Source organism: Lithobates pipiens, unplaced genomic scaffold (genome assembly GCF_037356315.1).
Source record: "Lithobates pipiens isolate NorthernLeopardFrog02 unplaced genomic scaffold, aLitPip1_a1.2 Scaffold_19, whole genome shotgun sequence".
Taxonomy (NCBI): domain Eukaryota; kingdom Metazoa; phylum Chordata; class Amphibia; order Anura; family Ranidae; genus Lithobates; species Lithobates pipiens.
In genome coordinates, this window is record NW_027507764.1 from 240,070,908 (window position 1) to 240,098,868 (window position 27,961).

At 44.5% G+C, this 27,961-nt stretch overlaps 1 protein-coding gene across 1 annotated transcript; it reads left to right on the forward strand.

The window, feature by feature from the left end:
• The first annotated feature begins 314 nt into the window (after positions 1 to 314).
• On the forward strand, positions 315 to 27,587 carry SNRPD1 (small nuclear ribonucleoprotein D1 polypeptide). The gene is made up of 4 exons (XM_077491840.1): positions 315 to 487; positions 653 to 729; positions 17,455 to 17,646; positions 27,331 to 27,587. The coding sequence occupies exons 1-4, from the start codon at positions 474 to 476 to the stop codon at positions 27,405 to 27,407; spliced, it is 360 nt and encodes a 119-aa protein (XP_077347966.1). The 5' UTR covers positions 315 to 473; the 3' UTR covers positions 27,408 to 27,587.
• The last annotated feature ends 374 nt before the right edge of the window (positions 27,588 to 27,961 follow it).

Here is a 27,961-nt window from a genome sequence, read left to right on the forward strand (position 1 = left end):
ATTTTCCTTGACAACTGCTGCTCATTTAACTAAAAAAAAACATTTTTTTATGTATAATTGTACGCGTTTTCCAAGAATGTCCAAAAGTGCACTAATACTTGCGGATAATTTTCTTTATTCTCAACCGTTATTTTATCATGTATTTTTTTTTTATTATTATTATTAAGTATCAAAAAGATAGCTATTTTATTTTCCTTTCTCTCCAGCGCGCCCTATAACACAATCACACAGTCCACACTATCATGGCCTCCGCTCTACAAATGGAGACACGTACCATGCTACTTTGTACGCCTAGAGATACAAAGCAACTTCCGCCCAAACCTACTTTAACTTCCGGTACAGCGCGGGCTTCCTTTTTGTGTTTTAGTTTTACTGAACGTTGGCTTTGCCATCATTTTTCATTGTATTGGTAAAAGTGTGAGGTCCATCGGCTACGTGTGAAGGAGAGTGTGGTGCGCTGCTTGTGAGCCGACATGAAGCTGGTCAGGTATGTGAGGGAAGGGGGCAGATGGACGTGGATTGTGAACGGCGGGAAGGGAGATTTGTAGCTGCTGCTGATTGCTGGGATCTCGGCGGCGCCACAAAATGCCGGGGGAGGTCGGGCTGTATATCGGCTGATAGCCGGAGTTCATTGGATTCATCTGTGTTGCAGGTTCCTGATGAAACTCAGTCATGAGACGGTGACGGTGGAGCTGAAGAATGGGACTCAGGTGCACGGCACTATCACAGGTAGGACAGCGCTCTATGACTGGACACAATATCTTGACACAAGCATCTCCATGGCTTAGGTCTAACCATGGCGGATCTCGGCATTCCTTTGTCCCATATACAATACACCATTTGAGCTGAGGAGAAAGAACAATGGCAGCCCCTTCCTGCCCCACCACACATTACTGGGCACAAGCCTTTCTTCTGATCGGTGCTGGCCCTCAATACACGCAGGTTGACAGATCCCTACGTTTGTAAACACTGCACGGATAAGACTTTAGTATAAGGCAGGGTTATTGAATGAGAGTTTTTAGAGGTCCAAGCTGTATATCTGTACCATGACTGATCCTTTACATCACAGCCCCCTTCCTCTTATATCACAAACCCTCCTTCACAGCAATGTCTGTCTTCTGCCACCCCCTTCAGATCATCCCTCCATTCACATTCTCCCCCCGCAGCTCTGCCCCTGCACTATCCATCACACCCCCCCCCCCCCGCGCAGCTCTGCCCCTGCACTATCCATCACACCCCCCCCCCGCAGCTCTGCCCCTGCACTATCCATCACACACCCCCCGCAGCTCTGCCCCTGCACTATCCATCACACACCCCCCCCCCCCCCCCCGCAGCTCTGCCCCTGCACTATCCATCACACCCCCCCCCCCGCGCTGCTCTGCCCCTGCACTATCCATCACCCCCCCGCGCTGCTCTGCCCCTGCACTATCCATCACAACCCCCCCCCCCGCTGCTCTGCCCCTGCACTATCCATCACAACCCCCCCCCCGCGCGCTGCTCTGCCCCTGCACTGTACATCACAATCCCCCCCGCGCGCTGCTCTGCCCCTGCACTGTACATCACAATCCCCCCCCCCCCCGCGCTGCTCTGCCCCTGCACTGTACATCACAATCCCCCCCGGCGCGCTGCTCTGCCCCTGCACTGTACATCACAATCCCCCCCCCCCCGCGCTGCTCTGCCCCTGCACTGTACATCACAATCCCCCCCCCCCCCCCCCCCCCCCCCCCCGCGCTGCTCTGCCCCTGCACTGTACATCACAATCCCCCCCCCCCCCCCCGCGCTGCTCTGCCCCTGCACTACCCATCACAACCCCCCGCTGCTCTGCCCCTGCACTGTACATCACAATCCCCCCCCCCCCCCGCGCTGCTCTGCCCCTGCACTACCCATCACAACCCCCCGCTGCTCGGCCCCTGCACCGTACATCACAATCTCCCCCCCCCGCCCCTGCCCCTGCACTATACATCACAACCCCTCCTGCAGCTCTGCCCTTGCACTAGGGGGTCTAACACAGCAATATTTTGTGTTCTAAACCAAAATGTTTTTACAATCTTTACTTTTTGCAATGTAATTTAAGGAAGGTACACTTAGAGGAATTTGGTCAGCATATTCCTCATTTTTTCCTCATTTTGATGTACTAGGGGGCAGCCACCCCTCTCCTTTCTTTTTCCATACATCACAGCCCCTCCTGCAGCCTTGCTGCAACACGTCTCACAACAGCCGCCCCCCACTTCACTTAAGACCCCCACAGCTCTGCCCCCCACTACACAACACAGGAGAGCGCTGGGCAGAGGGCGGGAGCTGCAGCTGGAAGTAACTTTTCATATGAACAAGCTGATGATCTGTTGCTAGAACTACCCTGCATCCTAACAACCAATCGCCAGCTGGTTACCTTAAAAAGTTAAAGAGGAAGTAAACCCTGATGGGTTTACTTCCTCTTTCATTCCCTGCAAAGGCAAAGCATAATGGACTACTATGCATCGCATAGTAGCCCATTATGTGTCACTTACCTGACACAGGAGCCAGCGAAGTCGCCGCTGTCCCCTGTAGTCTGCCGCATCCATCTTGCTGGTGGCGTCTCGCAGCTCCGCCACTGTCATTCGGCGAAGCCGCGATGACGTCACTCCCGCACATGCGCACGGGAGTCGACACGCGCGGCAGCTCCATTCTTGGAAATGCCGCGCTCAGTCCGCCTGCGCGCAGCTGTCTACGCTGTTAAAGTGAAGGGAATCCCTGGTTGTCACAAGATTTATGGTCCCCATTGTAAGATTTCATGTACCCTTATCTTAGTGCTGCTTGGAGTCTCTGGGCTTCGGCAAAATGGCAGCCTCTGGCAAGAACTAGGAGCAATGCTGGAGGCAATTTACAGTGTACACTAATTTTGGTAGTATAATTATTAATGTAGAATGTATGTTCCTTGCTAAAGAATTCACAATAGCATTGCCGGCAATACCTCATATGTGCACACTTGTATTTTTTTTTTTCTTGGTTATACTATACGTTCCTTTATTTTTACACATTTAGGCCTCATGCACACAGGACATTTTTGAAAGTTTTTACAGCAGCTGTTTTTGGCTGCAAACATTTATTTTTATTTTTTTCTACAGTCACACACCATCATAATCCTATGTGTCCATGCACACATAGGCTGTTATCAGCAGTTTTTGGCTGTGGCGTTTTTGGCTTTAAAAAAACCCCAAAACTAGTGGGTTCTGAGAGGAGTTTTTCAGCTGTAAAAATGCTTTAATGTCAAACGCTCAAAAATGTGGTTCACCAGTGTTTTTTGATGTTTTTGATCCATTGAAAAAAATGTAAAACGCAACATGGAAAAACGTTAAACTTGCTGCAAAGCTACTGGTGTGTTTTTTTTTTTTATAACGTTACTTTAACATCCGGGGTGCATGAGGCCTTAATGTTGTTGCTAACAAATGACCTTCTAGGTCAGTGATGGCGAACCTTGGCACCCCAGATGTTTTGGAACTACATTTCCCATGATGCTCAACCACACTGAAGAGTGCATGAGAGGGACAGTACGGCTCTCGTTCTGGGTGGATATCATGATGTTGCCCCAGACTGGCCGCTCTCGCCCATGGTGAGCGCATCACTGCTGCACCGTGTTTCTAGGACACGGCACAACCCTGATCTCTGTAAAGAGCCGATCCATGGCTCTTTAACCATGTGATTGGCTGTGTCCAATCACAGCCAGTCACATGTAAACACGGAAGTGCACATGATCGGCTCTTGTCGCCTCATACTGTCAGCGTGTAGTGTGTGTGTGTGTGTGTGTGTGTGTTATGCCAAGGAAATTGATACCCAATATGCCATGCTTGAAAATTGTGCCTGCTTGTGGAATGGCATCAAACTTTTACCCTTAAAAACAGGGGTTGACAAATTTGCTTTGAATTTAGGAGCCAGTTTAAAAAAGTTAGGAGCCAGTTTTTTTTTTTTTTTTTTGAGTGGTATGGATTGTCAGCTCCCGGTGTAAGGCCACTCATTTTCAACCCCTATCCCTAACTCACAATGGAGCACCCAGTCAATAACTCCAATTAAACGCTGTTACATCAGGGTTATGGGCTGACCAGAAAGAGTAAGGCTGGCAACAGGTGGCACTACTGGCGGTGGCACTGATTGGCAGGTGGCCCTGGTTGGTGGTGGCACTAGTCACTGGCAGATGGCACTGGCAGGTGACACTGGTGGTGGCACTGGCAGGTTGCACTGGTAGGTGGTGGCAGGTTGCACTGATTGGTAGTGGGACTGGCAGGTGGCACTGATTGGCGGTGGCACTGGTTGCCACTGGCAGGGACGTTTAACTGCCAGATGGCATTGACAGGTGACACTGGTTGGGAACTGGCAGGTGACACTGGTTGGCGGTGGCACTAGTTGGCACTGGTTGGCGGTGGCACTGGCAGGTTGGTGATGGCGGTGGCACTGATTGGCGGTGGCAGGTGGCACTGGCAGGTTTCACACGTAGCACTCTGTTACTGAAATGTAACAGAGGAGCTGTCAGAATTGAGCTTAATGTCGGAATGGGCGGGACCCAGCCGGGGTGAAGTAACAGAGGCGGGATCTGTCAGATTTGAGCTTGATGTCGGGGTGGGCGAGACTCAGCAGCTGCTTAAGAAAAGGGCGGGGCCGCATACACGTAGCGGCCCGCTCAGATCCCATTGGCTGGTGTTTGATAGCTGCTGGGTCCCACCCACCCCGGCCGGGCCCTGCCCATCCCGACATCAAGCTGAAATCTGACAGATCCTCCTCTCTCCATTGCTTGTCAGTTTCACACACTTGGCGCAGCACCGCTGAGTGTGGAGGAGGGAGGACGATGGCAGTCGGTGTTAATGCGCTGCATGTCTGGGGCATCAATAGTGAGTGGGCTGGTGGCAGCTTAGGCGCCAGGTTGCGATTTCTGGTCGCATTGGCGACCTGGCACCTGGGGTTTGTCGAGCCCTGCTTAAAAATATCCATAGGTGACGTTTAAAAAAAATTCTACAGGTTGCATGTTTTGAGTTAGAGGAGGTCTATGGCTAGAATTATTTCTCTCGCTCTAACGATTGCGGTGATACCTCACGTGTGGTTTGACCACCGTTTTTTATATGCGGCTGTTACTCACGTATGCGTTCGCTTCTGTGCATGCGCCCGTCAGGACGGGGCACTTTAAAACCATTTTTGTTTATTTTTTCATGGTCTAAAAAAAATAAAAAATAAATTGTGTTTCTTTCATTCCTATTACAAAGAATGTAAGCATCCCTTGTAATAGAAAAAAGCATGACAGGGCCTCTTTAAATATTATATATTTGGTCAAAAAGTCCTCAGATCTCATATTTGGACTTAAATGCAATAATAAAAAAAAAAAATTTGAAAAAAATGACAACAGAAAAGTGTCCCTTTAAGATGTATGGGTGGAAGTGACGTATTGACGTTGCTTCCGCCCTGCGTATGGAGACGGGTGGGGGCCATCTTGCCCCTCATTTGTCTCCATAACCAGCCACAAACAGGTCCCGGTCATCTCCGCCACTGCCGACAGCTCCGGTAAGCGGCGGGAGGGGGGTGGCCCCTCTCCCGCCACCCATAACGGTGATCTCGCGGTGAATCCGCCACATAGACCACCATTATCCTTAACAGAACCACCAGCCGAAAAGATGGATACCTCGGTTGTGGCAGCAACTGCTGCCGTTTAAACTGCTGACAAATATGTACAGGAGGCGGTCGGCAAGTGGATAACAAAAGAAAGCATTATTTGTGTGAAGAAAATGATAAACAATTAATTTGGGTACAGTGTTGCATGACCGCGCAATTGTCATTGAAAGTGTGACAGTGCTGAAAGCTGAAAATTGGCCTGGGCAGGAAAGGGGTGAAAGTGCCCTGTAGGCATGTGGTTAAACCCCTGTTGGCTCCTCTGCTCTCCACTAGCTGCTTCTCCGGCCAAAGTAGTTGAGGGAAGTGACATTGCTTCCATCTTCTCTTTTCAGAGGGTAGATAAACAGATATGCCCTATGACTACATGTATCATGTCATCTGTGCATTTCCTATTGTGGAGTCCCTTTTTAGAAAAGGTGAAAATGTACATAGTAGAGGCTGTGTGAGGCCAGGACTGTGATGTCATAACATTAGCTTGAGAGGCTGGTGGTGCCATCTCCCCTCACAACTCCTTTTTATAAGGACCTGTTTGGGGAACAGCAATCAAGCCCTATTTCTCACAGCCAGTGAGAACACTTGAAAAACTGGTCAGGTCTGGGCACACTTCTGTCCCCGTATTTGTTCTTTCTCCTCTTCTTACTCTATTTGGGTTTTACATAGGTTGAATAAGACTCAAGTCCATCTAGTTCAACCATAACAATTTTAAAAAAATCATACGATCCCCTGTACCCAATCCTATAACCACAGTTGATCCAGAGGAAGGTGAAAAACTCCAGCATAGCATGATCCAGTTTGCTACAGCAGGGGAAAATCTGATTTTCCCTGGATCAACATTACCTATAAAAGTCAGTACCCAATTATATTATGTACATTTTAGGAGAGAATCCAAGCCTTTCTTAACACGGCCGGGTGGGTGCGTGCTCTCTCCTTCGGAATGGACATTCAGGAATGTCCTTCAGAAGAAGGGGGGATCGCGCCTGCCTGCGCAGCTCCCGATGCGCTCGTGTCACCGGGACGTGGCGCATCTTCGATTGGCAGGAGGGCTCTGTGATTGGCCGTGTCCAATCACAGCTGTCATGTGATTTAAACACAGAGCCGATTGCTAGGCACTCGTCTCTCCTCTCTTCACACGGAAGTTGTCTGTGAGGAGAGCAGATTGCTGCAGCCAGTTGGTGTTCAGTGAGTATGAGCTGTTTTTTACAGTGATCACCAACCTAGTGAAAACGCACGTTCCCAAAACACACGTGCCCCCAAATAATAAAAACACATGTCCCACTAAAATCACATGTCCGTGATCACCTGCACGCATCTGTCCATGATCATTTTATTTTTCCTCCAAATTTCCTCTTTTTTTTTTTTTTTTTTTTTTTTTTCACTTGGAACGCAAAAAAAAAAACTGAGTTGTGAATAAATACCACCAGAACCACCTCTGGATGGAGTCTACTCCACATTTTTCACAGCTCTTACTGTGAAGAAACCTTTCTGTATTTGGGGATGAAATATCTTTTCCTCTAGGTGTGAAGAGTGGTCCTCAACACCAAGTTCACTATATGGACCACTTATGTCAGGGCTCGACAAAACCCGGGCGCCAGGTCGCATTGGCGACTAATTAGCGACCTGGCGCCTGGGGCAGCACAGCTGGGGGTATCCTGTTTCCGTGGACCCCCCCCCGGCGTGTCAGCGTCGGGCCGTGCCGCCGGCAGCCGGTAATTGAGCCCCTGGCTTTGAGGCCTTCTGTGATCCTATTCCTTCTGGAATCTGGCGCCCTCTTGTGGTGGCCGTTGGAATTCCAACCAGCAATGCTAATGGAGATATCTCCTTCCATTTACTTAAAACACACACACATTATATATATATATATATATATATATATATATATATATATATATATATATATATATATATATATATATATATATATATATATATATATATAAATAAACACCCTAGAGTAAAATGGTGGTCGTTGCAATAATGTCTGTCACACCATATTTGCACAGCGGACTTACAAACGCACTTTTTTGGGGAAAAATAATTTATTTAATAAAAAAAAAAAATAAGACAACAGTAAAGTTAGCCCAATTTTTTTTTATATTGTGAAAGATAATGTTACGCTGGGTAAATTGATACCCAACATGTCATGCTTCAAAATTGCGCCCGCTCATGGAATGGCGACAAACTCTTACCCTTTAAAATCTCCATAGTCGACGTTTAAAAAATTCTACAGGTTGCAAGTTTTGAGTTACAGAGAAGGTCTGGGGCTAGAATTATTGCTCTTACTCTGCCGATCGCAGCGATACCTCACTTGTGGTTTGAACATTGCTTTCATATATGCGTTCGCTTCTGCACGCAAGCTTGGCGGGACAGGGTGCATTTAAATTTTTTTTCTTTATTTTAACTTATTTTTACTTTTTTCACTGTTCTTTTAAAAAAAAAACTCACTTTTATTCCTATTACAAGGAATGTAAAAATCCCTTGTAATAGAAAAAAGCATGACAGGTCCTCTTGTATATAAGATCTGGGGTCAGAGAGACCTCGCATCTCATATTTACACTAAAATGGAATTTAAAAAAAAATCGTCATTTGAAAAAAATAAAACAAATCAAATGTCCCTCTAAGAGCTATGGACAATGACTTGGAGACAGTTGGGGGGCTGGGGGCTATCTTCCCCTCACTCGTCTCCATGTCAGGCCAGGGACAGGTCCAGATCGCCGTCACGGACCTGGCTCCTAACTTTTTTAGCTGGCTCCTAGATTCCAAGCAACCCCTGACTTATGTATTTATAAATGTTGATCATATCCCCCTTAGTCTCCTTCTCAAGAGATGATACATTTAGTGCCTCCAATCTTTCCTCATAGCTGAGCTCCTCCATGCCTGTTATCAGTTTGGTTTCTCTCCCGCTCCCTCCTTTTTCCCGCTCCCTCCTTTTTCTCCCTCCTGGTCTTTTAACAAGCTCCCTGCACAGGCCAGCGAGTTGGCCGATTTACCAAAAGCATTATGTTTTGCCATAGATGCTATGAAGGATTCTAGTCGCCAGGTGTCTCGCTTTGCACTAGTACATATGCGTAGGACCCTTTTGGCTAAAGGGTTGGTGTGCTGAAGAACCCTGCAGAAACCTGTCTAGTTTCCCATTTCATGGGGAGCAACTATTTGGAGATGATCAAAGGAAGACCTGGGGCCGCAAGACTACAGAGCCGACTACGAAGACCTCTTCATGAAGAGGCGTTTCCCGTCACCAAGGTGGGGGGAAGACTTCTGCATTTCGTGGAAATCTGGCAGAGGGAAACTCAGGACAGATGGGCTCTCTCCACAGTGACTCTAGGATACAAACTAGAGTTTTGGGAGTTTCTACAATCTCATTTTCTAAAATTCAAACGTTTCCCAAGGATCCAGTGAAAGGACAATCCGTTTCAAGTATTAGACTGATAATTGACTCAAGGGGTAATCATACAGATCCCCACAGCACCAAAACTGAATGGAGATGTCAGACCCATTCTGGATCTAAAATCTAAATCGGTTCCTAGAAATTCGCTCATTTCGAATGGTTTCCATTAGGTCAGTGGTCTCCATCCTACAAGGTGGAGAACTTCTGGAGTCCATCGACATCAGGGACGCCTAGCTGCATGTCCCTATATTTCCCACTCCCCAAAGGTTTCTGTGATTTAAAGTAGAACGGCACTTTCAGTTCGCGGCCTTACCCTTTAGGCTAGCCACGGCACCACGGGTATTCACAAGAATACTGGCCCCACCTCTAGCCAGGTTGAGGGCACAGGGCATAACCGTGTTGGTGTACCTAGGTGATCTATTGTTAACCCTTTAAAGTCCGCATTTTTCGGTGAGTTAGCGTGACTTAAAATGTGCGGTACCAAATTGGAGCAGAACGTTAAAGGGTTAATAGACCAGTCAGTGACTCGCTTAAAGCAAAACGTACGCAATACAACCAGTTACCTGGAAAGTCTCAGTTGGATCCTCAGCCTAGAGAAGTCTTCCTTAAAGCCAGTAAGAAGGCTGGATTACTTGGGCCTGATCATAGATACAACCCAGAAAAGGGTGTTCTTGCCTCCAGCAAAGATCAGCTTCGTGTAAGAGCTGGTACAGATGGTCAGGTCAAAAGCAAATCCTTCAATTCGCCTTTGCATGAGGTTGTTAGGAAAGATGGTAGCTTCATTCGAAACAGTCCTCTATGCTCAGTTACATTCAAGACTGTTGCAAAACAGAATCCTCTGCTTGGAACAAGACAATACAAGCTTTGGATTTTCCAATGCGGCTGTCCCCAAGAGTGCCTCAAAGCCACAGTTGGTGGTTACGAAGCCAGGGTTTGCTGAAGGGGAAATCCTTCAGACCAATAATCTGGAAACTAGTAACTACAGATGCCAGCCTCTCAGGCTGTGGAGCAATATTAGGAGACCAGTCCAGGGATAGTGGTCAAAACTCGAAAGAGCCCTGCCCATCACCATCCTAGAGATTCGTGTAGTGTATCTGGCTCTGAAAACCTGGATCTCCAGTTTGAAGAATTGTCCAGTCCAGATTCAATCCAATAATGCCATGACTGTGGCCTATATCCATCACTAAGGGGGCACCAAGAGTCTCTCAGCTCAGAGAGGTGAACCATATCCTAACTTGGGCAGAAAGGAATGTCCCATCCCTATTGGCAGGCGGACTATCTTAAGTCGCCAGCAGTTATTCTCAGGGGACTGGTCTCTTCACCTGAAGTGTTTTGGGCTGTTTGTGAAAGATGGGGGATTCTGGACAAAGATCTGCTAGCGTCCAGATTCAACATGAAGTTAACTTTGTGTCCAGAACAAGGGATCCACTTGCATATGGAACAGATGTGATGTTAACTCGGTGGGATCAGTTTTCACTGATCTACGCTTGGGGCCCCCCCCCCCCCCCCCCCGATTCAGTTGCTGCCTCGACTTCTTTGCAGGATCAAGCTGGAGAGAAAGCCGGTAATTCTGGTAGCACCAGCATGGCCCAGAAGGTCCTGGTACACAGAGATCGTAAAGATGGCAGTGGAGGGTCCTTGGCCTCTCCCACTAAGGCCAGACCTGCTATCGCAGGGACGGATATTCCATCCTACTTTACGAACGCTTACAAAGTTTAACGGCTTGGATATTGAAACCCACATTCTGAAGAAGCGTGGGCTTTCCAGGTCTGTTATCTCAACTTTAATCAATGCAAGGAAACCAGTTTTCAGAGCTGCATTTTAGAGTTTGGAAAGCTTACGTTTCCTTTTGTGAATCCAAGGGTTGGCACCCTCGGAGATATATTATAGGCATAATCCTTGCCTGTCTGCAATTGGAAGTAGAGATGAAGTTGACCCTAAGTATTAAGGGCCAAGTCTCAGCCTTATCTGTTTTATTTCAGACTGCTTGCTACGTGTTCTTTAGTCCGGGGTTTTATGCAAGGGGTGATGTGGATTAATCCGCCAGTTAAATCATTTAACCCCTTGGGACTTGAATTTAGTCTTGTCAGTTTTACAAAAAACACCATTTGAACCATGACAGCATGTTCCCTTAGTCCTTCTAAATAGGAAGCTGATATTTTTGGTTGCTATATCCTCAACAAGGAGGGTTTCAGAATTGGCTGCTCTTTCTTGTGAAGAGCCATATTTGATTATTCATGAGGACAGAGTGGTGTAGCGCCCTCATCCAGGCTTTTTGCCAAGTGTTTTCAGGCTTTCATCTAAATGAAGATATTGTCCTGCCATCGGTTTTCCCAAAACCATGTTCCAGGGAAGAAGTCACTGCATTGCCTTGATGTTGCGAGAGCAGTAAAAATCTTTTTAAAAAAAAACTGCTCAGATTCGTAAGACTGATGTCTTATTTATTCTGTCAGAGTCCTAAAAAAGGACAGGTGTCGAAAATCCACTGTTGCTAAGTGGATCTGGCAAGTTATAATTCAAATTTATGATTTAAGGGGTAAGATTACCCCTATTCAAGTTAAGGCGCACTCTACCAGAGCGGTTAGTGCTTATTGGGCAGTGCGTCACCAGGCCTCCTTTGCTCAGATCTGCAAGGCCGCAACTTGGTCTTCGGTCCATACATTCAAAAACTTTTACCAAGTGGATGTAAGTAGGAATGAGTATATCAGTGTGCTGCAGGCAGCAGTACAAGTCCTCAAGGTCTGGGGGGTGCCCTACGGGTTGTCTCCCTCCCCTCAAGTAGCATTGCTATGGGACGTCCCACTAAGTAAATACTTAAGGTTCTGTGTCCTATGATGTACATAGTAAGGTTAGTTAGTAAAGACACTAGTCCATCCAGCTCAACCTGTGTGTCTACAATTGTCCCTATCAGTGTACATTTCACACTCACGATGGTCCCTACCCTCAAGGAGCCCACAATCCAAAGCTACCCATTCATATACTAGGGCCAATTTTGGACAGAAGCCAATTGACCTACCTGCATGTCTTCGGTTTCCTTCTACACTCCAGAGTACCCGGAGGAAACCCACGCAGGCACAGGGAGAACATGCAAACTCCAGGCAGGTAGTGTTGTGGTTGGGATTCGAACCAGCGACCCTTTTTACTGCTAGCTGAGGGTGCTAACCACTGCACCACTGTGCCGCCCACAAATAACGATAAAGACGATAAGAACAGCTTACCTGTAAAATCCTTTTCTTGGTGTACATCATAGGACACAGAGGTCCCGCCCCTCTTTTATGGGGTTTGAGTATATTGCTTGGCTACAAAAACTGAGGTATTCCTGGAAGGAGGGGTTATATAGGGGAGTCAACTTCTTGTATTGGGTGTGCCAGTGTCAACACCTGAAGGTAGCTATAACCATCTAAGTAAATACTTAGGGCTCTGTGTCCAATGATGTATTCCAAGAAAAGGATTTTACAGGTAAGCTGTTATAAAAATCCTATTTTCCGTGCCTGTTGCCGTTCCCTTACACATTAGCCATGTGTGGGGAACTGTATCGAAAGCTTTTACAAAATCCAAGTCCACAGTCTTTGGTGAGATAGCCGAGGTCTAAACAGGCCCCCCCCCCATCTCATTTTGAGACAGAGACTGAAGATAATCCATTTTCTCTGTAGCACTTTAATTGAATAAATGAGGACTGACAGCCTGTTACATGGTAACACTCGCGGTTACAATATGTCAGTGGGCATATAGCAGCAGTATAGTTTTAGATCCTGCTCAGAGCGGCCATAGATCAGGGGGTGTGGGGGCATTTGGGGGGGGGGTGATCCGACTGGCGAGGGGGGACACATCTGGACCCAAGCTCCATGCAGCACCTGAAGCTGGTGTTGGTGGAAGAGGAGGGATACCGGCTAATGATGGTGGCTGAAGGAAGCTGGTTTGCAGGGGGAGTCGGTTTGGGTGGGGGGGGGGCAGTTTTAGATTAAGTGGAGAGGAAGGGGTGGGTGAGGTTGGTCACATTAGGGGTTAATAACTGATCAGCAGGTTGTAATCCACTGATCAGAGCTTATGGTCATTGAAGTGTACCTAAGCTTATAGGAGAGGGAGAAAGGAGGTGTGTATGCTGTACTGACTTGGCCACCTGCAGGCACTTCTGTAGGTCTGTATGAAGAATTTGACCAGCTCCATGCACTTGTTTGAGTTCTTTCTTCTAGCTTTAATGTGAAAGTGATTTGAGCTGGTGGTGTGGCACATTCAGTTACTTTTACACTGCTGATGGTATGGCATCCTCCCCTCCATGGTTATTGGGCTTTTCCCGGAAGCCCAGAACCACAACAATTGTGTTCAGAATGGTGAGAAGTAGGAGATTGGGGAATGGATATTCTCCCAATCTTTACTGCCGCGTATAAAGCAGAGGAGCATTTTCAATTTCGGCTGTCATTCCTCTGACTGCTGTGGCCAGGAAAATGCACGATCTGTGCTTGGTTAGCTGCAGGGGAGGCCTTTGGGGACTAATTGACTCCTAATTTGTGCATAAAAATTATCTATCACTTGTCCAATACTATCACATAGCCCCCTTGTGATGGCAAAATGGTTTAAAGTAAAAAAAAAAAATATATATATATATATATATATATATATATATATATATATATATATATATATATATATATATATATATATATATATATATATATTCTATCTATCTATCTATCAGAGAAAAAGGGGCCAAAAGAGGGCTGGGGAATCACCAACCCCCGGGACTTTAACGGTATCCAATCAAAAAATATTTACCAAGGAAAAAATCTTGATATATAAAATATTACAATTTTATTCAAACTATACACAAATTTAAATTTAAACATTCATAAAAACGATGCTTTGACATCAATTTACAAGGGAAAACATATTCATATTTAATCCCATTTTTCACCGAACAAGAGAAGTGAAGAAAAGGCAAGCTGCAATCATTCTCAACATGTTTCGCCCAGGGATGGGCTTCTTCAGGAAAAACTGATTGAGCGGCCAACGAAACTAGGGTAATGAATGATAAAAGAATGTTATTGTCAATTAGTGCATAGAGTAACGATGGTCAATAGGGTAAATAACAAACAATTAATATGAATAATTTTTGCGTAGGTTGAGTTATTAAAACAGATACATAGGATACAACATATATTATACACAATATATTTTAAAGAGATAAATACAAGTGATGAGGATCTCACCGATATTGCCAATGCTCCAAAGAATTCAAAATATTAGACGAAAGTCATTCTAAGACAGTATTAAGAAAATCTCTGTATTTGTTATAGCGAAAAACGCACGAATCAGAATGGAGTTTGTCGCCTAATGGGAATCCGAAATATTCAGTCAACTTACCCATTCATTGGCTATCTCGTGTGTGCAAACTCTGCATCCAATTCCCACAATTGCAAAGAGGCAACTGATGGGATTGAGGGGTTTTATGCCTCTCCAGCTTGGTGGCGTCTGACGTCACCGCCGAGCTGCGGGCGGAAATAAACAAGGGGGAGGAGGAAGGGCTAATTCCAGGTCTTCTTGCAGTTAGAGCGAAGTGCGCATGCGCGGATAACGCATCGCGGCTCCGCGCATAGGACGTATTACGTGCCGAGGCTTCGGCGGCCATTTTGGAAAATCTTGCACTTGAGAAGAAGTGCGCATGCGCGGATATCGCATCGCGGCTCAACGCATAGAGCGTATTGCGCGTCGAAGCTTCGGCGGCCATCTTGGAAACTCCAGAACAGAACAGTACGCTGGTACAGTTATCCAGCAATGTTCCGCAATAGCGTACGAGGCAAGAACGGCCATTAATAGAGAGATACATGGCCTACTTAAAGAGGGCAAGTTGATAGAGGGCAAATATCCTCAGTGCGGAGGACATATAACTCCGAAGGAGTGATGTTGCCGTGCGCTTATGCCTAAACACCTAGCAAAGGGCCGGTGACCTGCCTTAATCCGACAGATCAATGGCCAACATAAAAATACACAAAAATACCTCCAACAGCATATTCTGCATATTTATTTCTATGACTATTCACTAAGGTGCTCACTGAATGAGGGCAATCAAAGTAAACAGGCCACTCACAAACAATAAAATTCCGTCTTGGCATTAACCAAGCCAACATAGTCATATCAAAAAATAATAAGGAGAATGTAAGTCACGCATATGAATAGCAAGAAAGAATTGTTGTGAATCTAGAAATGTAACTATAATAAACCAAAACAAATATTGATAAAAAAGATATGATGAGTAAATGAAATACAAGAAACCAGTGAACAGCCCAAACATAATCCCCTAGATATGGGGAACATAAAGGGTTGAGACGCTGATTGATTGACAGGTCACAGCAGAAATATTTCCAGTTCCCCGGGGCGCCCATACAGAGACCCAATTTAAAAAAAATAGGCGACAAATTTCCAGTTACAAATTAGATTGATAAAGTAATTATTAAAATATTCAAAAATCCATTGGAAAATTGGAGCTTGGCAAATTCAGAGAGATTTACAGACAGAACAAGGGGAAGGAAGGAAAAAATAAAAAAAAACTTATAAGAAGGGTTTGAAACTGAAAGCTTCATTGAGGCCCGGTGCATCAGTGGCCCTAAGGTCAAAGATCCAGCGGGCCTCTCGTTGCAGAAGAATCTGATTGTAATTACCCCCTCTGTCACCTGGACTGACATGTTCCAAGGCAAAAAAATGCATTTTAGTGTCGTCAAAATTGTGAAAGAGGCCCATATGGCGACTAATGGGGGTCTCCATTTTCTTTCCACGCACCAGGGAGACATGGTCCCTGATGCGGTGAAAGAAAGGCCTCTTTGTCTTACCTACATAGTAGGCACCGCATTCACACATCATAATGTATACGATGCCCACCGATATACAAGTGACAGAGAATTTGGGTTTGTACACTTGACCATTAGGTAATAAAATTGAATCAGAGGCAAAAATGTGCCGACAGAAACTACATTTATGGCACGGCCTAGACCCCAAAGTCAATTTGGAAGGCATAGAAGTTGGAGGGACATAATGGCTCCTAACCAATGTGTCTCTAATTGAGCGTGATTTCCTAAAAGTTATTTCTGGGTGAGCCTTTAAGAATTTTGAAATCTTTGGGTCACCCAATAGAAGATGCCAGTATTTACTTAAGATCTCTCGTATCCCCCAGGAGATCATGCAGAACTCTCAGACCAAGACTGCAGGGTATTTTTGCCACCCAGACAGCAGTCTGGGGAGGATATAGAGGGAGGTAATCAAATCCTGTACATTCGGATCGGAGTGTCTGTGACCCCTTTATTTTATTTTTTTATGGGCTTCAGCATTCATTTTTCAGGATGTTGCGCTACATTAGCTCTTCTATTGGATCAGACTACAAGGGCCAGCCTTTGCTCTCCATGTGCATTAATAAGCCTTGGCCGTGCATGATTCTGTTGTCAATGTTTTTTCTTCCTTGGACAATCTTTGGTATGTTGCAGACCCACAAGAGCTGCAGTTTCGGAGATGCTCTGACCCATCTAGCCATTAGTTTGGCCTCATCTTTATGCTTGCCAATTTTTTTTGCTAATGAGAAAGTTGACTACTTTTTGACAACGCGACTAGTGCTTTGAGTCCACCTCCGCCTAGACAATGGACATTGAACTATTTACATATTATTGACAAACCCTAAAATGGCTAAAAACAGGCCACTTCTGACCTCTCTACCTGATTTTAATGTGACATTATTCATTCTCAAAGTCCCAACAAAGACTTGAGTTTGGTTTCAGTCAGTTTCTAGCAGCTTGCAACACCTAATGATTGGAGGGCTGAGATGGGCTTCTGTTCTCTAACAACAAAAAAATAATGTGCTTGGATTGTAAAGTTTGAAATTTTATTTCTTCACGGCGCTTAAAGATAGAGGTAAATGAGGGCCTGTTTTTAAAGTTCAAATATGTGATCACCTGAGCATAGGTTCACTACAAATCTCTCTGTGGCAAGAGATCTGGCTCAAACTTGTAGCCCCAGACCAGTGGTCTCCATACTGCAGCCCGGGGGCCAGATGTGGCCCTTGGCCCTTTGCTTGACTTTAGCTGGACCTATTCCACCAACTGACACCAATGTTGGAGCACCACCCCCCTACTAACACCATCAATGGGGCACTAATCTTCTCATTGATATTGACAATGGGGTACTATTTCTCCCATTTAAATCAATGATGGGGCACTGGTGCCAGGGCATTCGCTTCTCCCACAGCCCAGCCCCCGAAGAACAGTAAACTGGCTAAAATTTGGAGACTCCTGCCCTAGACGAAAGGTATGCCACACAATTCACCTGTGCTTCTATAAGGAGTGATCGGGAATGTAACTTAAAAGTGGCTTCTGAGAACTGTTTATGGTGCATCTTAATGTTTTTGGGTACTTCTACCTGCAATAGTGTAACTTTTGTTTCTTTCTGTTTGTTTTCAGGGGTTGATGTAAGCATGAATACACATTTGAAAGCTGTCAAAATGACCGTAAAGAACAGAGAACCTGTTCAGCTGGAGACTTTGAGTATACGGGGCAATAACATCCGATACTTTATTCTACCAGACAGTTTGCCCCTTGATACCTTGCTTGTTGATGTTGAACCAAAGGTTAAGTCTAAGAAAAGAGAAGCTGGTAAGTGTTTACTAATGCTACTAATTTTCTGTTTCAATGTTTTTTAATTTCATAGTTTTAATATATATTTGACACTTTTTTGGTACAGCCACTTCAAAAATACAATAGAATGCTACGGACATATACAGTAAAACGTTACATGGATTTGTTGGTTTGAATCTGGTGTCTATGAGTAGGCCTGAGACAGTGCTTGGCTCATAGCTAAAACGGTTAATGGGCCACAATGCAAGACTAAAGATCATATCCAACTCTACTCAACATACAAAACGTAAATAAAAATGGCAACGAACTTCAAATGAAAGCCCCCCCCCCCCCCCCCCCCAGCCAGGATATTTTGTTTTACCGCCACAATGTCCCACTGTCCATACTGAAGTTACAGACCTTTTCGCCACTAAGCCTAGGTTCACACTACTGGGGTATTGAAATTGTGTGTGTGTTCAGCTGAACTCACACAATTTCATACCCGCATGTCAGTCCAACTTTTGGGCAATTTCAGAGACATCTGTGTGAGTTCCTGCACAGATGCCTATTGAAATCGCAAATTAAGTCGCCAAACGCACTGCAGAAACTACTTTTGGGAATCCATGTGGCGCTGCAAAGTCGGCGGCGCCCCGGTTCGGATGGTGATATTGGCCCGTCAATATCTGCCGATTTGACATGTCAAATTGCATCAATGTGAACCTGGTCTAAAACATATAAAAGATTGGTGACTGGGAATATCTGTGATCTCCCACAGAAAGCTGTAGGAGCAGTTTGGGGGATGTTGATATTGGTGGAGCGCATCAGTGTATACAGTGGGTATAGAAAAGAATCCTTTTGTTGCTTTTTGAAGCCTGAAAGGAAGACTGACAAGTTTGTGTGTTTGATTTTTGTGTTTTTTTATTTTTTTGTTTTATCCAGCTGTATTTACCAGGTGCAACTTATAAGATCCAAGTGAAAAATATATAACCAACATGTCATTAAAAACAAAAAAAAACGAATTAGGCTGGGTTCACACTGAAGCGATGCGGGAACGCCGCGAATCCGCTGCCTTTTCCCGCATCGCATGCCTCCCGCCGGCAGTTCACACTGCCCTATGCGGACTGCTGGGAGTGTCAGTGAAATCTTAATGACACCCCCAGATCAGTTCGCATATCGCAGTGTGATCTACAAACTCGGACAGGAATCTGATCGCATGGTGTGAACACCCATGTGATCCGATTCTGCTGCGGACCAAAAAAAGGGTCCTGTGCGAGTTTGCAGCGGGTGCGATGCGAATTCAGCCATACTATCTGTATGGCTGAATTCGCATCGCACAGAGATCGGATGTGATTTGCACTGCAGTGCGGTGCGAATCACATCCGGGTCTCCCAGCCGCAGCGGTGTGAACCCAGCCTTACTGAGTTAGAAAAAGCATCCCCCCCTCCTAAAAATGACTTGTAAATATAATCAGGTGTAGCTAATCATCTTTTCAGTGCCACACAAAGCCATTTGAATTTAAACTGATCAGCTGTGGTAATTTTTGATTAGCTTAGAATGAAAATCACATTCCTGGAGCATTTCTCACTGATAGTGCAACGGAAGCAAACTAATCAACTATGGGTGGCAAGGCACAAGTCAGGAGATGGATTTAAGACTTTACCAATGCCAAGAAGCACAGTGCAGACTATTATTAAAGGAGTTGTAAAGTAAATGCATTAAGGTGAAAAACCTTCTGTGCTCTAGCAGCCCCCCCAGAGCCCCCCTTTTCTTACCTAAGCCTGATTGTTCCAGCGTTAAGGATGTGTCCGCTGTCTCGGGTCCTCATTGCATAGATTGATAGCAGCAAGAGCCAAACTGTCAATCAAATCCAGTTACACGAGGGCGGGGTCGAGTCCTGCTGTCTGTCAATGGATGTGGCAGCAGGACCTGGTAGCGTGTCCGCTTGAGTTTCCCCATGGAAAGCTGCTCTCTGTAGGGGGACTCAATGAAGAGGGGCCAGAAATGCTGCCGAACGACCCCAGAAAAAAGCATCGGGGCCGCTCTGTGCAAAACCCTTGCACAGAGCAGGTAAGTATGACGTTTGTTGTTTAAAAAAAAAAAAAAAAAAAAACCTTTACAATCACTTTAGAAAGTATTTGGTACAACACAGATCCTCCCTGGGTCAGGACATCACTCCAAACTAGATGAAAGCCAGGAGGAAACTGGTCATAGGCCTACAGCAACTCTGAAGCAGTTGCAGGAATTTGTGGGAGGGCCATTGTGTGCATGCAACAACAATATTGCATAGTCTCCACAAATGTGGATTGTATGGGAGGGTTGCAAGAAAAAACGCTCAAAGGCCACATAGTCATGACTGAGCTTTGTCAAAACGCACCTTGATGATTGAGGCCACATGGAAAAAGGTGTTATGGTCAGATGAAACCAAAATTAAATGTATGGCGAAAATCTAATACACCTCACCATCCGACTAACACCATTCCTACAGTAAAACGCAAGAGTGGTAATATTTCCCTGTAGCAGGGACTGGAGCACATGTCCAGATAGAAGGAAAAATGGATGGGGCCAAATACCATCAAATTCTTGAGGAAAATCTGTTGCCCTCTGCTAAAAAGTTGTCAATGGGAAGAAGGTTTACCTTCCAACATGGCAATGACCTGAAGCACATGGCAAAAATGACCACGCTGTGGCTCAAGGAGAAAAATGAATGTTTTTGAATGGCTTAGTCAGAGCCCAGACTTGCATAGTTATATAGTTAGTAAGGTTGAATAAAGACACCAGTTCAACCTGAGTGAGTGTCTACAATTGTCCCTATCCCTGTACATTGCACACTCAAGGATCCAACAATACAAGGTCCCCATTGATATACTAGGGCCAATTTGGGACAGAAGCCAATTAACCTACCTGCATGTCTTTGGAGTGTGGGAGGAAACCGGATTACCCGGAGGAAACCCACGCAGGCACAGGGAGAACGTGCAAACTCCAGGCAGGTAGTGTCGTGGTTGGGATTCAAACCAGCGACCCTTTTTACTGCTAGGTGAGCGTGCTAACCACTACACCACTGTGCCGCCCACTTAAACCACATTGAAAATCCGTGGAATGACTTGAAGACTACAGTCCCCAAACATCATCAAATTTAACTGCACTTGAGCAGTTCTGCAACAAAATTCTGGCCAAATATTGCAGTGTCTAGATGTGCAAAGTTAGTAGAGAAATATCCCAACAAACCTAAGGCAGGTGGTCCAACAAAATACTGACACAAGAGTGATCCTTTTTCCAACTCGGTGAGTTTATTTTAAATCTTTTTTTTCTGATGTTATATCTTTCACTTGGATGTTACAAGATGCACTGAGTAAATACAGCTGGATAAAACAAGCTTTCTCCAAGTGTTTTTCAGGACAGGAAATGCGTTGCCCCCACCGGCTAAAAGGGCGGTCCTCCAGGCCCCCGTGTCAGTTATTGGTGTTTCCTCTGGCCGGAGAGTAACCTGTTCCTGGAACCTGGTCCCCTAGGTCTTATGAGCAGGGGCTCTAATGGCTGTTTGGGGTGTTTTGCTAACCTATCTCCTTTGGGGAAGTTGGCTGTGCTGCTGTCCTCTGTTCTCAGTGCCTGGAGAGGGCCAAGACCAGGGTGATGTCGGGTCCCATAGCGCTGTACATAGCAGCATGGCGGTATCCTTTCCCCCACTGACAGCTTTGCTTCTATGTGCAGGGGAAAGGGGAAGCTGCAACGCTTGAGGGGGCGGGGCTACTGTGCTCCAAGCTGGCCCACAGGAAGTATCCAGCAAGGGTCACTTCCTGGGCATATGACATCCTCTTCAGGCGCCAGAGACACTGGCTCCGGTCTCCAAAAATGGCACGAACAGGGGTTACTGGCTGTTGGAGTTGGAATGGTGAGAAGCAGCAGAGGCTGTAGACTACCAGAAGGACAGGGATGGATCCTTCTGCAGTACCTGCACAGGCAGTGGATGCGGTTCCCAGCACCTTACAGGTAAGCCTGGAGTGTTTTGTCACACTTTTGCTATACTTGTAAGTGTAAGGGGACCCATTTTCCTCCCTCCTGCATGAGGTGTTATGGAGTGTTAGGCGGCTTAATGTTACATTTGGGTCACTTATTTTGTCTTGCAGACCAAGATCTGTATGGGAGATTATCTCAGCCGCTACCGGGTAGATGGAGACATTTGGTCCCTTCATCCCGATGTCTTTGCGGATCTCACCGACAGATGGGGATGTCCAGAAGTGGACCTGTTCGCAAATCACAAGACAGAAGTTCTTTTCTCTGAACCCAGCAGATCAATCAGTGGGGATCGATGCTCTGGCGAATCCGTTGCCATTTGGCCTCTGTTACACCTTCCTGCCGCTCCAGACTTATTCTGGAAGTTTCTTCTAAAAGAAACAGATCTTATCCTAATCGCCCTTTTCTGGCCCAAGAGGCCATTTTCCCTGCTACAGCCTCCACTGAGTCTTCCGATGAGAGAAGACTTACGATCGCAGGGTCCAGTGTCACACCCACAGGTGGTTTCCTTAAGCTTGACAGCTTGGTATCTGAAGAAAACGTACGGAACGCCCAGGGTTTCTTTGACAAAGTAGTAAAGACTGGTAAATTGCAGAAAACCAGTCCGGGCCATATACTCCAAGGTTTGGAAAAATTAACTCTTGGTTATCTGAAAATCAAAGATTAACTCGTGATCCTTCAAGGTACAGGCGGCGGCTATCAGTGTGTGTTTCTTTTTTTTTTTTTTTTTTTTTTTTCCTCCCAGTTTTCTCTCCCGGAAAATCCCACTATAGCTTCATTTTTCAAATCCATTTCTAGTGTCACGCCAGTAGTGGTGAGAAGTTGTCTGACTTGGGACCTGCCCCTGGTGCTTCAAATTCTGGTAGAATTTCCTTTTGAGCCCCTAGAGGATATTTCAGTTAAGTTACTTACATAAAAAAAAAAAAAAAAAAATGATGTAGCAATTACCTCAGCTCATGGGGTAAGTGAGTTACAGGCCCTATCTATCAGTAAGGGAACCCTTCCTCATGATTTTTGAGGATAGAGTTGTTTAGAGAACTGATCCATTTTTATTTATCCCCCCCCCCCCCCTAAGGTGGCCAGTACATTCCACGGAGCTCAGGACCTTGTACTGCCAAACTTTTTTGTAGCTCGCCACAGGGTGACCAAGATAAAGTTGTGTTTTTTTTTTTTTTTTTTTTTTTATTTTTTTTTTTAGGCATAAGGATTCTCCTCGTCTATCTTGAGGTCACCAAGACCTTTAGAAAAACTGATGCCTTGTTTGTCCTTTTTTCAGGAACACATGTTTTAGTCACATTGGCTAGATGGATAAAGCAAGCTTTAAATTTACAAAATTAGGGAAGTTCTTCTGCCTTTTGTTACTGTGCACTCCACAAGAGCCTTGTCTGCATCTTGAGGGCTGGTGCCTTACCGGAAAAAAATTGCAGGGCTGCCACATGGTCCAGTTATTTGACCTTCATTAAGCATTATTGCCTGGATCTCCTATCTGCTCAGGAGCAGGCATTTGGTCTTAAGGTCCTTCAGGCAGTTGTCCCTCCCTAGACTGGTAAGTTCTGGTTCATCTCCTGGGCTGTCCTGGAAGACGCTTGGAGAAAAGCTGAGTTATACTTACTGGTAACTTCTTTTCTGAGCGTCTTCCAGGACAGCCGGATTCCCACCCAGTTTTTGTCTGGAAGTTATATGTATTATGAATGTTTCACAGGGACGTTCCTACGGTTCTCGAGGAGACTGACATGGGGCCTGGTGGACCACCCTTTTATCCGGTGGGGGGTAACATACCCTAGGTCTCATGGGCTGTCCTGGAAGACTATCAGAAAAGGAGTTACCGGTAAGTCTAACTCGGCTTTTCTTCATTTCAGGCTGCAGTTCAACAAAATGTGATTTTGGGGGGGGGGGGGAGAGAGTTGTATTATTTTCTACACTCACTATATTTTCTCAAACAGCTTAACTTTTGGCCAGGTCCACCATATGTGGAACACTCTACATATTTGTCTGCAGCCTATAAAACAAACTAGAAAGCTTTCAGAGTAGATTTTGGCAATCCTAACCAGGATTAGATCTCAGCGAGAAAGGCCTTGATAGGAGGCCAACTATAAAGTATTCCTTTTATGTACTCTAGTGGTCTAGTAAGTCCAGTCTTCCTCGCTGATGTCTTATTTAAATGTAGTTCTGCTACTCTGTGAGGCAACATAGTGGAAATGGTGGTGGACACTTCGTATAGTAAAGAAATGCCACCTTTCCTTTTAACTCCTTGGTCTCTATCCCAGACCGCTTAGTGCAATTTAAGATTGTACACCGGGCCTATTCTACCCCGTACAGACTCCATAAGATGAACCCCTCTCACTCTCCGGGGTGTTGGCGGTGTGGGGGCTCACCGGGGGACTTCCCGCACATTTTCTGGAGATGCCCAAAGGTCCAACAATACTGGGAATTGGTGCTGAATCTAATTGGAAAGGTCACCATGACTACTGTGCCTTTTGGCTATGGAGGTATGCATACTGGGACTCATTGAGCCCATAGTGCTGTCCACTGCTAAATGCACGGTGATCAGTCTATTACTCTTTTATGCTCGCAAGAATATTGCTATGCACTGGAAAAAGTCAGAACCCCCTTCCATAGTGCAATGGAAACGCCTGGTGAATAAGTCTTCCTCTATACAAGGATACCTACTTACACCGGGGCTGCCCAAAGAAAATGAGGTCTGGCACACTTGGTTAACTGACCCTGAAACAGCCTAAATGGAGGAGGGGAGTTAAGTTGTTGCCGGGATTCTGCTCTCTCCCCCTCCCCAGTCAAAAACCCTTCTGTATACTGTAAGCACTGGTTATAAGTGTTGTCTGTTTGAAAAATATTTTTAAGAGTTTTATAAGAAATGCCACCTTTTTGGGATTCTCATCCCACATGCACCTGTTCTCAGAAGCAAGTAGTACTGTGATGTAGGGCTGCAACTAACGATTATTTTCATAATCGATTAGTTGGCAGATTATTGATTTGATCGCTTAATGACCTTTAAAAAAAAAAAAAAAAAGTGGGTCAAATTGACGTTTTTCAACCACAGTGATGGGAAAATTTGGAAATAAAAAAACTTCTTAGTCAAAGGAATTTTCAGACCATGCATGTGGTTTTCCTTCAGAAATGACATTCCTTTTAAAAACAGAATGTTAAAAACAAGTGAAAATTTCAAACAAAATTCTTTCATTCAGCGAATGTAAGATTTTTCGTCTCAATATTCTCATCTAAAAACTGATCCATGTGGCCAGCATAAGGCTCGGTACATACCTATGCAGTTTGCTTTTGATCTGTTTCTGTAGTGCTTTTTCCTCTACGTTTTTGATTTTTTGCATTTTTTGGGGCAGATTAAAAAACAAATTGCTGCAAAAACGCATTACATGCTTTTCTGCAGCTTCTCCATTGAAGTATATTAAACCAATAAAGCACTATTTTGCGTTAAAAGTCCCTGACCCTTTCAGATGTGAACGTGTCCCATAGGAATCCATGTAAATGAACTTAGTGCATTTCTGCAAAAAGCACCAATAAACACATAGATGTGAACCGGGTCTAAGACGTTTGGTAACATAATGGGGGTTAAAAAAAACTACCCTGTTTCCCCTAAAATAATACCTAGTGTGATTGTCGGTGATAGCTGCAATAAAAGCCCTACCCCCAAATAAGCCCTAGTTAAAGTCCTTGTAGGTCTTCTTTTCAGGGTAAGGCTTATTTTTGAGGAAACAGAGTAGGGCTTATTTGAGTGGTAGGGCTTATATTGCAGCCAACACCGACAATCACGCTAGGTCTTATTTTAGGGGAAACAGGGTAAAAGGAGCCCCTTATAGTAGAAAAAAAAGCAGATAATCCGACTGTAATGGGTCCATTTTTTTACTGTAGAATTGTGACTGTAATATTTACAGTAGCGATTTGCTTTTTTGTACTAGCTCATTTTAGTTTTTTTTTTTTAAACAAATTACTAACTAACAAATAGAGCTTTCTTTTGGTGGTATTTAATCACCGTTGGGTTTTTTATTTTTTGTGCTATGAAAGAAAATTCTGTAAAAAAAAAAAAAAAAAAAATTATTTTTCTTTGTTTCGGTTATAAAATTTAGCAGATTAGTAATTTTTCTTCATAAATTTTGGCCAAAATTTATACTACTACATATCTTTGGTAAAAATAAGTACAGATTGGTGGATATTTGTTTTTTGTGAAAGTTATCCACAAGCTATTGTGCCAATATCTGAAAATTGATCACACCCGAAGGACTGACAGCCTATCATTTTTTTGAGACCCTAACATGCCAGAAAAGTACAAATACCCCCCAAATGACCCCTTTTTGGAAAGAAGACATTCCAAGGTATTTAGTAAGAGGCATGGTGAGGTTTTTGAAGTTGTAATTTTGTCCTACAATTCTTTGCAAAATCAAGATTTTTTTTTTTTTTTTCCACAAAATGTCATATAGGGTTATTTCTCACACACAGCATATGCATACCACAAATTATACCCCAAAACACAATCTGCTATTACTCCCGAGTATGAAGATACCACGTGTGAGACTAACACAGCGTGGCCCAACATGCAGGGAGCAGCATCAGGCTTTCTGAAGCACCCAGGCCAATTCTGACATTTCTCTCCTACATGTAAAAACCATCATTTGTTTGCTAGAAAATTACATAGAACCCCAAAATATTATATATGTTTTTTTTTTTTTAGCAAAGACCCTAGAGAATACAATGGTGGTCGTTGCAACTTTTTATCACGCACAGTATTTGCTCAGCAATTTTTCTAACTCGTTTAAAAAAAAAGTTTTGTGCTTAAAAAAAACAGTAAAGTTAGCCCAATGTTTTTTGTATAATGTGAAAGATGAAGTTACAGCGAGTAAATAAATACCTAACATGTCACCCTTCAAAATTGCACGCGTTCGTGGAATGGCGCCAAAACATCGCTACTTAAAAATCCCCATAGGGATCGCTCTCACGTTCACAGCGATATCTCACATGTGTGGTTTGAACACAGTTTTCATATGTGGGCGGGACTTATGTATGCGTTCGCTTCTGCATGCGAGCTCATGGGGACAGGGGCGCTTTCAATTTTTTTTATTATTTCGTTTTTTTCTTCTTGATGGTTCATTTTACTTTGACATTTTTTTTTTCCCCAAAAATACATTTTTTGATCACTTTTATTCCCATTACAAGAAATGTAAACATCCCTTGTAATAGGAATATGGCATGACAGGTCCTCTTTACAGTGAGATACGGGGTCAATAAGACCCCACATCTCATCTCTAGGCTGGGAAGCCTGAAATAAAAAAAATGGCAGGGTGTGACAGGGTATTGAGAGGTTAATTTTCGGTGAGCAGCGATGTGGGCACTGCAGATGCAGCCCTTTTTTTGGTCAAGGGAGGGTATATTAACAGGCAAGCAAGGTGTAAATGTACTATAATATTTTGCTATGTATACATACACACATTTTTAATTAAAAGCTTTGCAATAAGAGTAGTGTAGTTTGATTTTGTAGAAGGTAGTGATGTCAGAGGTTATTGCTAAGATATAGCATAGCGTGGGCTGGGCTACGTGAAGGGAAATGGATTTAAAAGGCTGATATAGTACTCAGATTTTTGTTTAAGCTTCTGATTTGCCATGATAGCTTGTATAAAATGAGGGCCTTTGTTGGTTGTGCCATTGCTATTTCGACCAAATACCTAATTCGATTTTCACCATCAGTTGCAGGTCGTGGCCGAGGAAGAGGTCGTGGACGGGGAAGAGGCCGTGGCAGAGGAAGAGGAGGACCAAGGCGATAGCTTCACCACAAAACTTAGCTCCACAATAACAAAAAATATTGTTTTTGTACAGATTTTGTTAACTTTTAACAAAGGATTGTTGAACTTGTGCTCGTCCAAGCTGGGGTTTACTCACAATTCCCTTTTCCCTGTATTTTGATGATTTTTTTTTTTTTGAATAAAAATGTAAATTTTCAATGAGTCCCCGATGTTTTTATTTTTTTTGGACTTTTCTCGATTAAGGAAATTGTCCCTTCTGGGCCAATGCATTATGATACTGTGGGGTATCCAAAAAGGACACATTAGAAATAGCTTGACAGAGGTTGACCCGTTGTGGCTTTTTGGCAAGAGTTCTAAATGTAAAAACAAAAATGTAAGTTGTTGCAGCTTACCATTCATTCATTTATTTTTTATTTTTTTCCTGTCGAATGAAAAATGCAGACTTGCTGTGCTGTATATTAAGAAGCCATGTTAGCCCACAGGACTACAGAACACTTCCCCCTCCTCCTCTCCATTACATAAGGGGAGGTGTTTTGTAACTGGTAACGTCCTTGTGCGCTCTGCCTCTGTTCACT

Coding starts and splice junctions, on each gene's coding strand:
- SNRPD1 (XM_077491840.1), top strand. Junction 730..17,454: donor GGTGCACGGCACTATCACAG/GTAGGACAGCGC, acceptor GTTTGTTTTCAG/GGGTTGATGTAAGCATGAAT. Junction 17,647..27,330: donor GTCTAAGAAAAGAGAAGCTG/GTAAGTGTTTAC, acceptor TTTCACCATCAG/TTGCAGGTCGTGGCCGAGGA.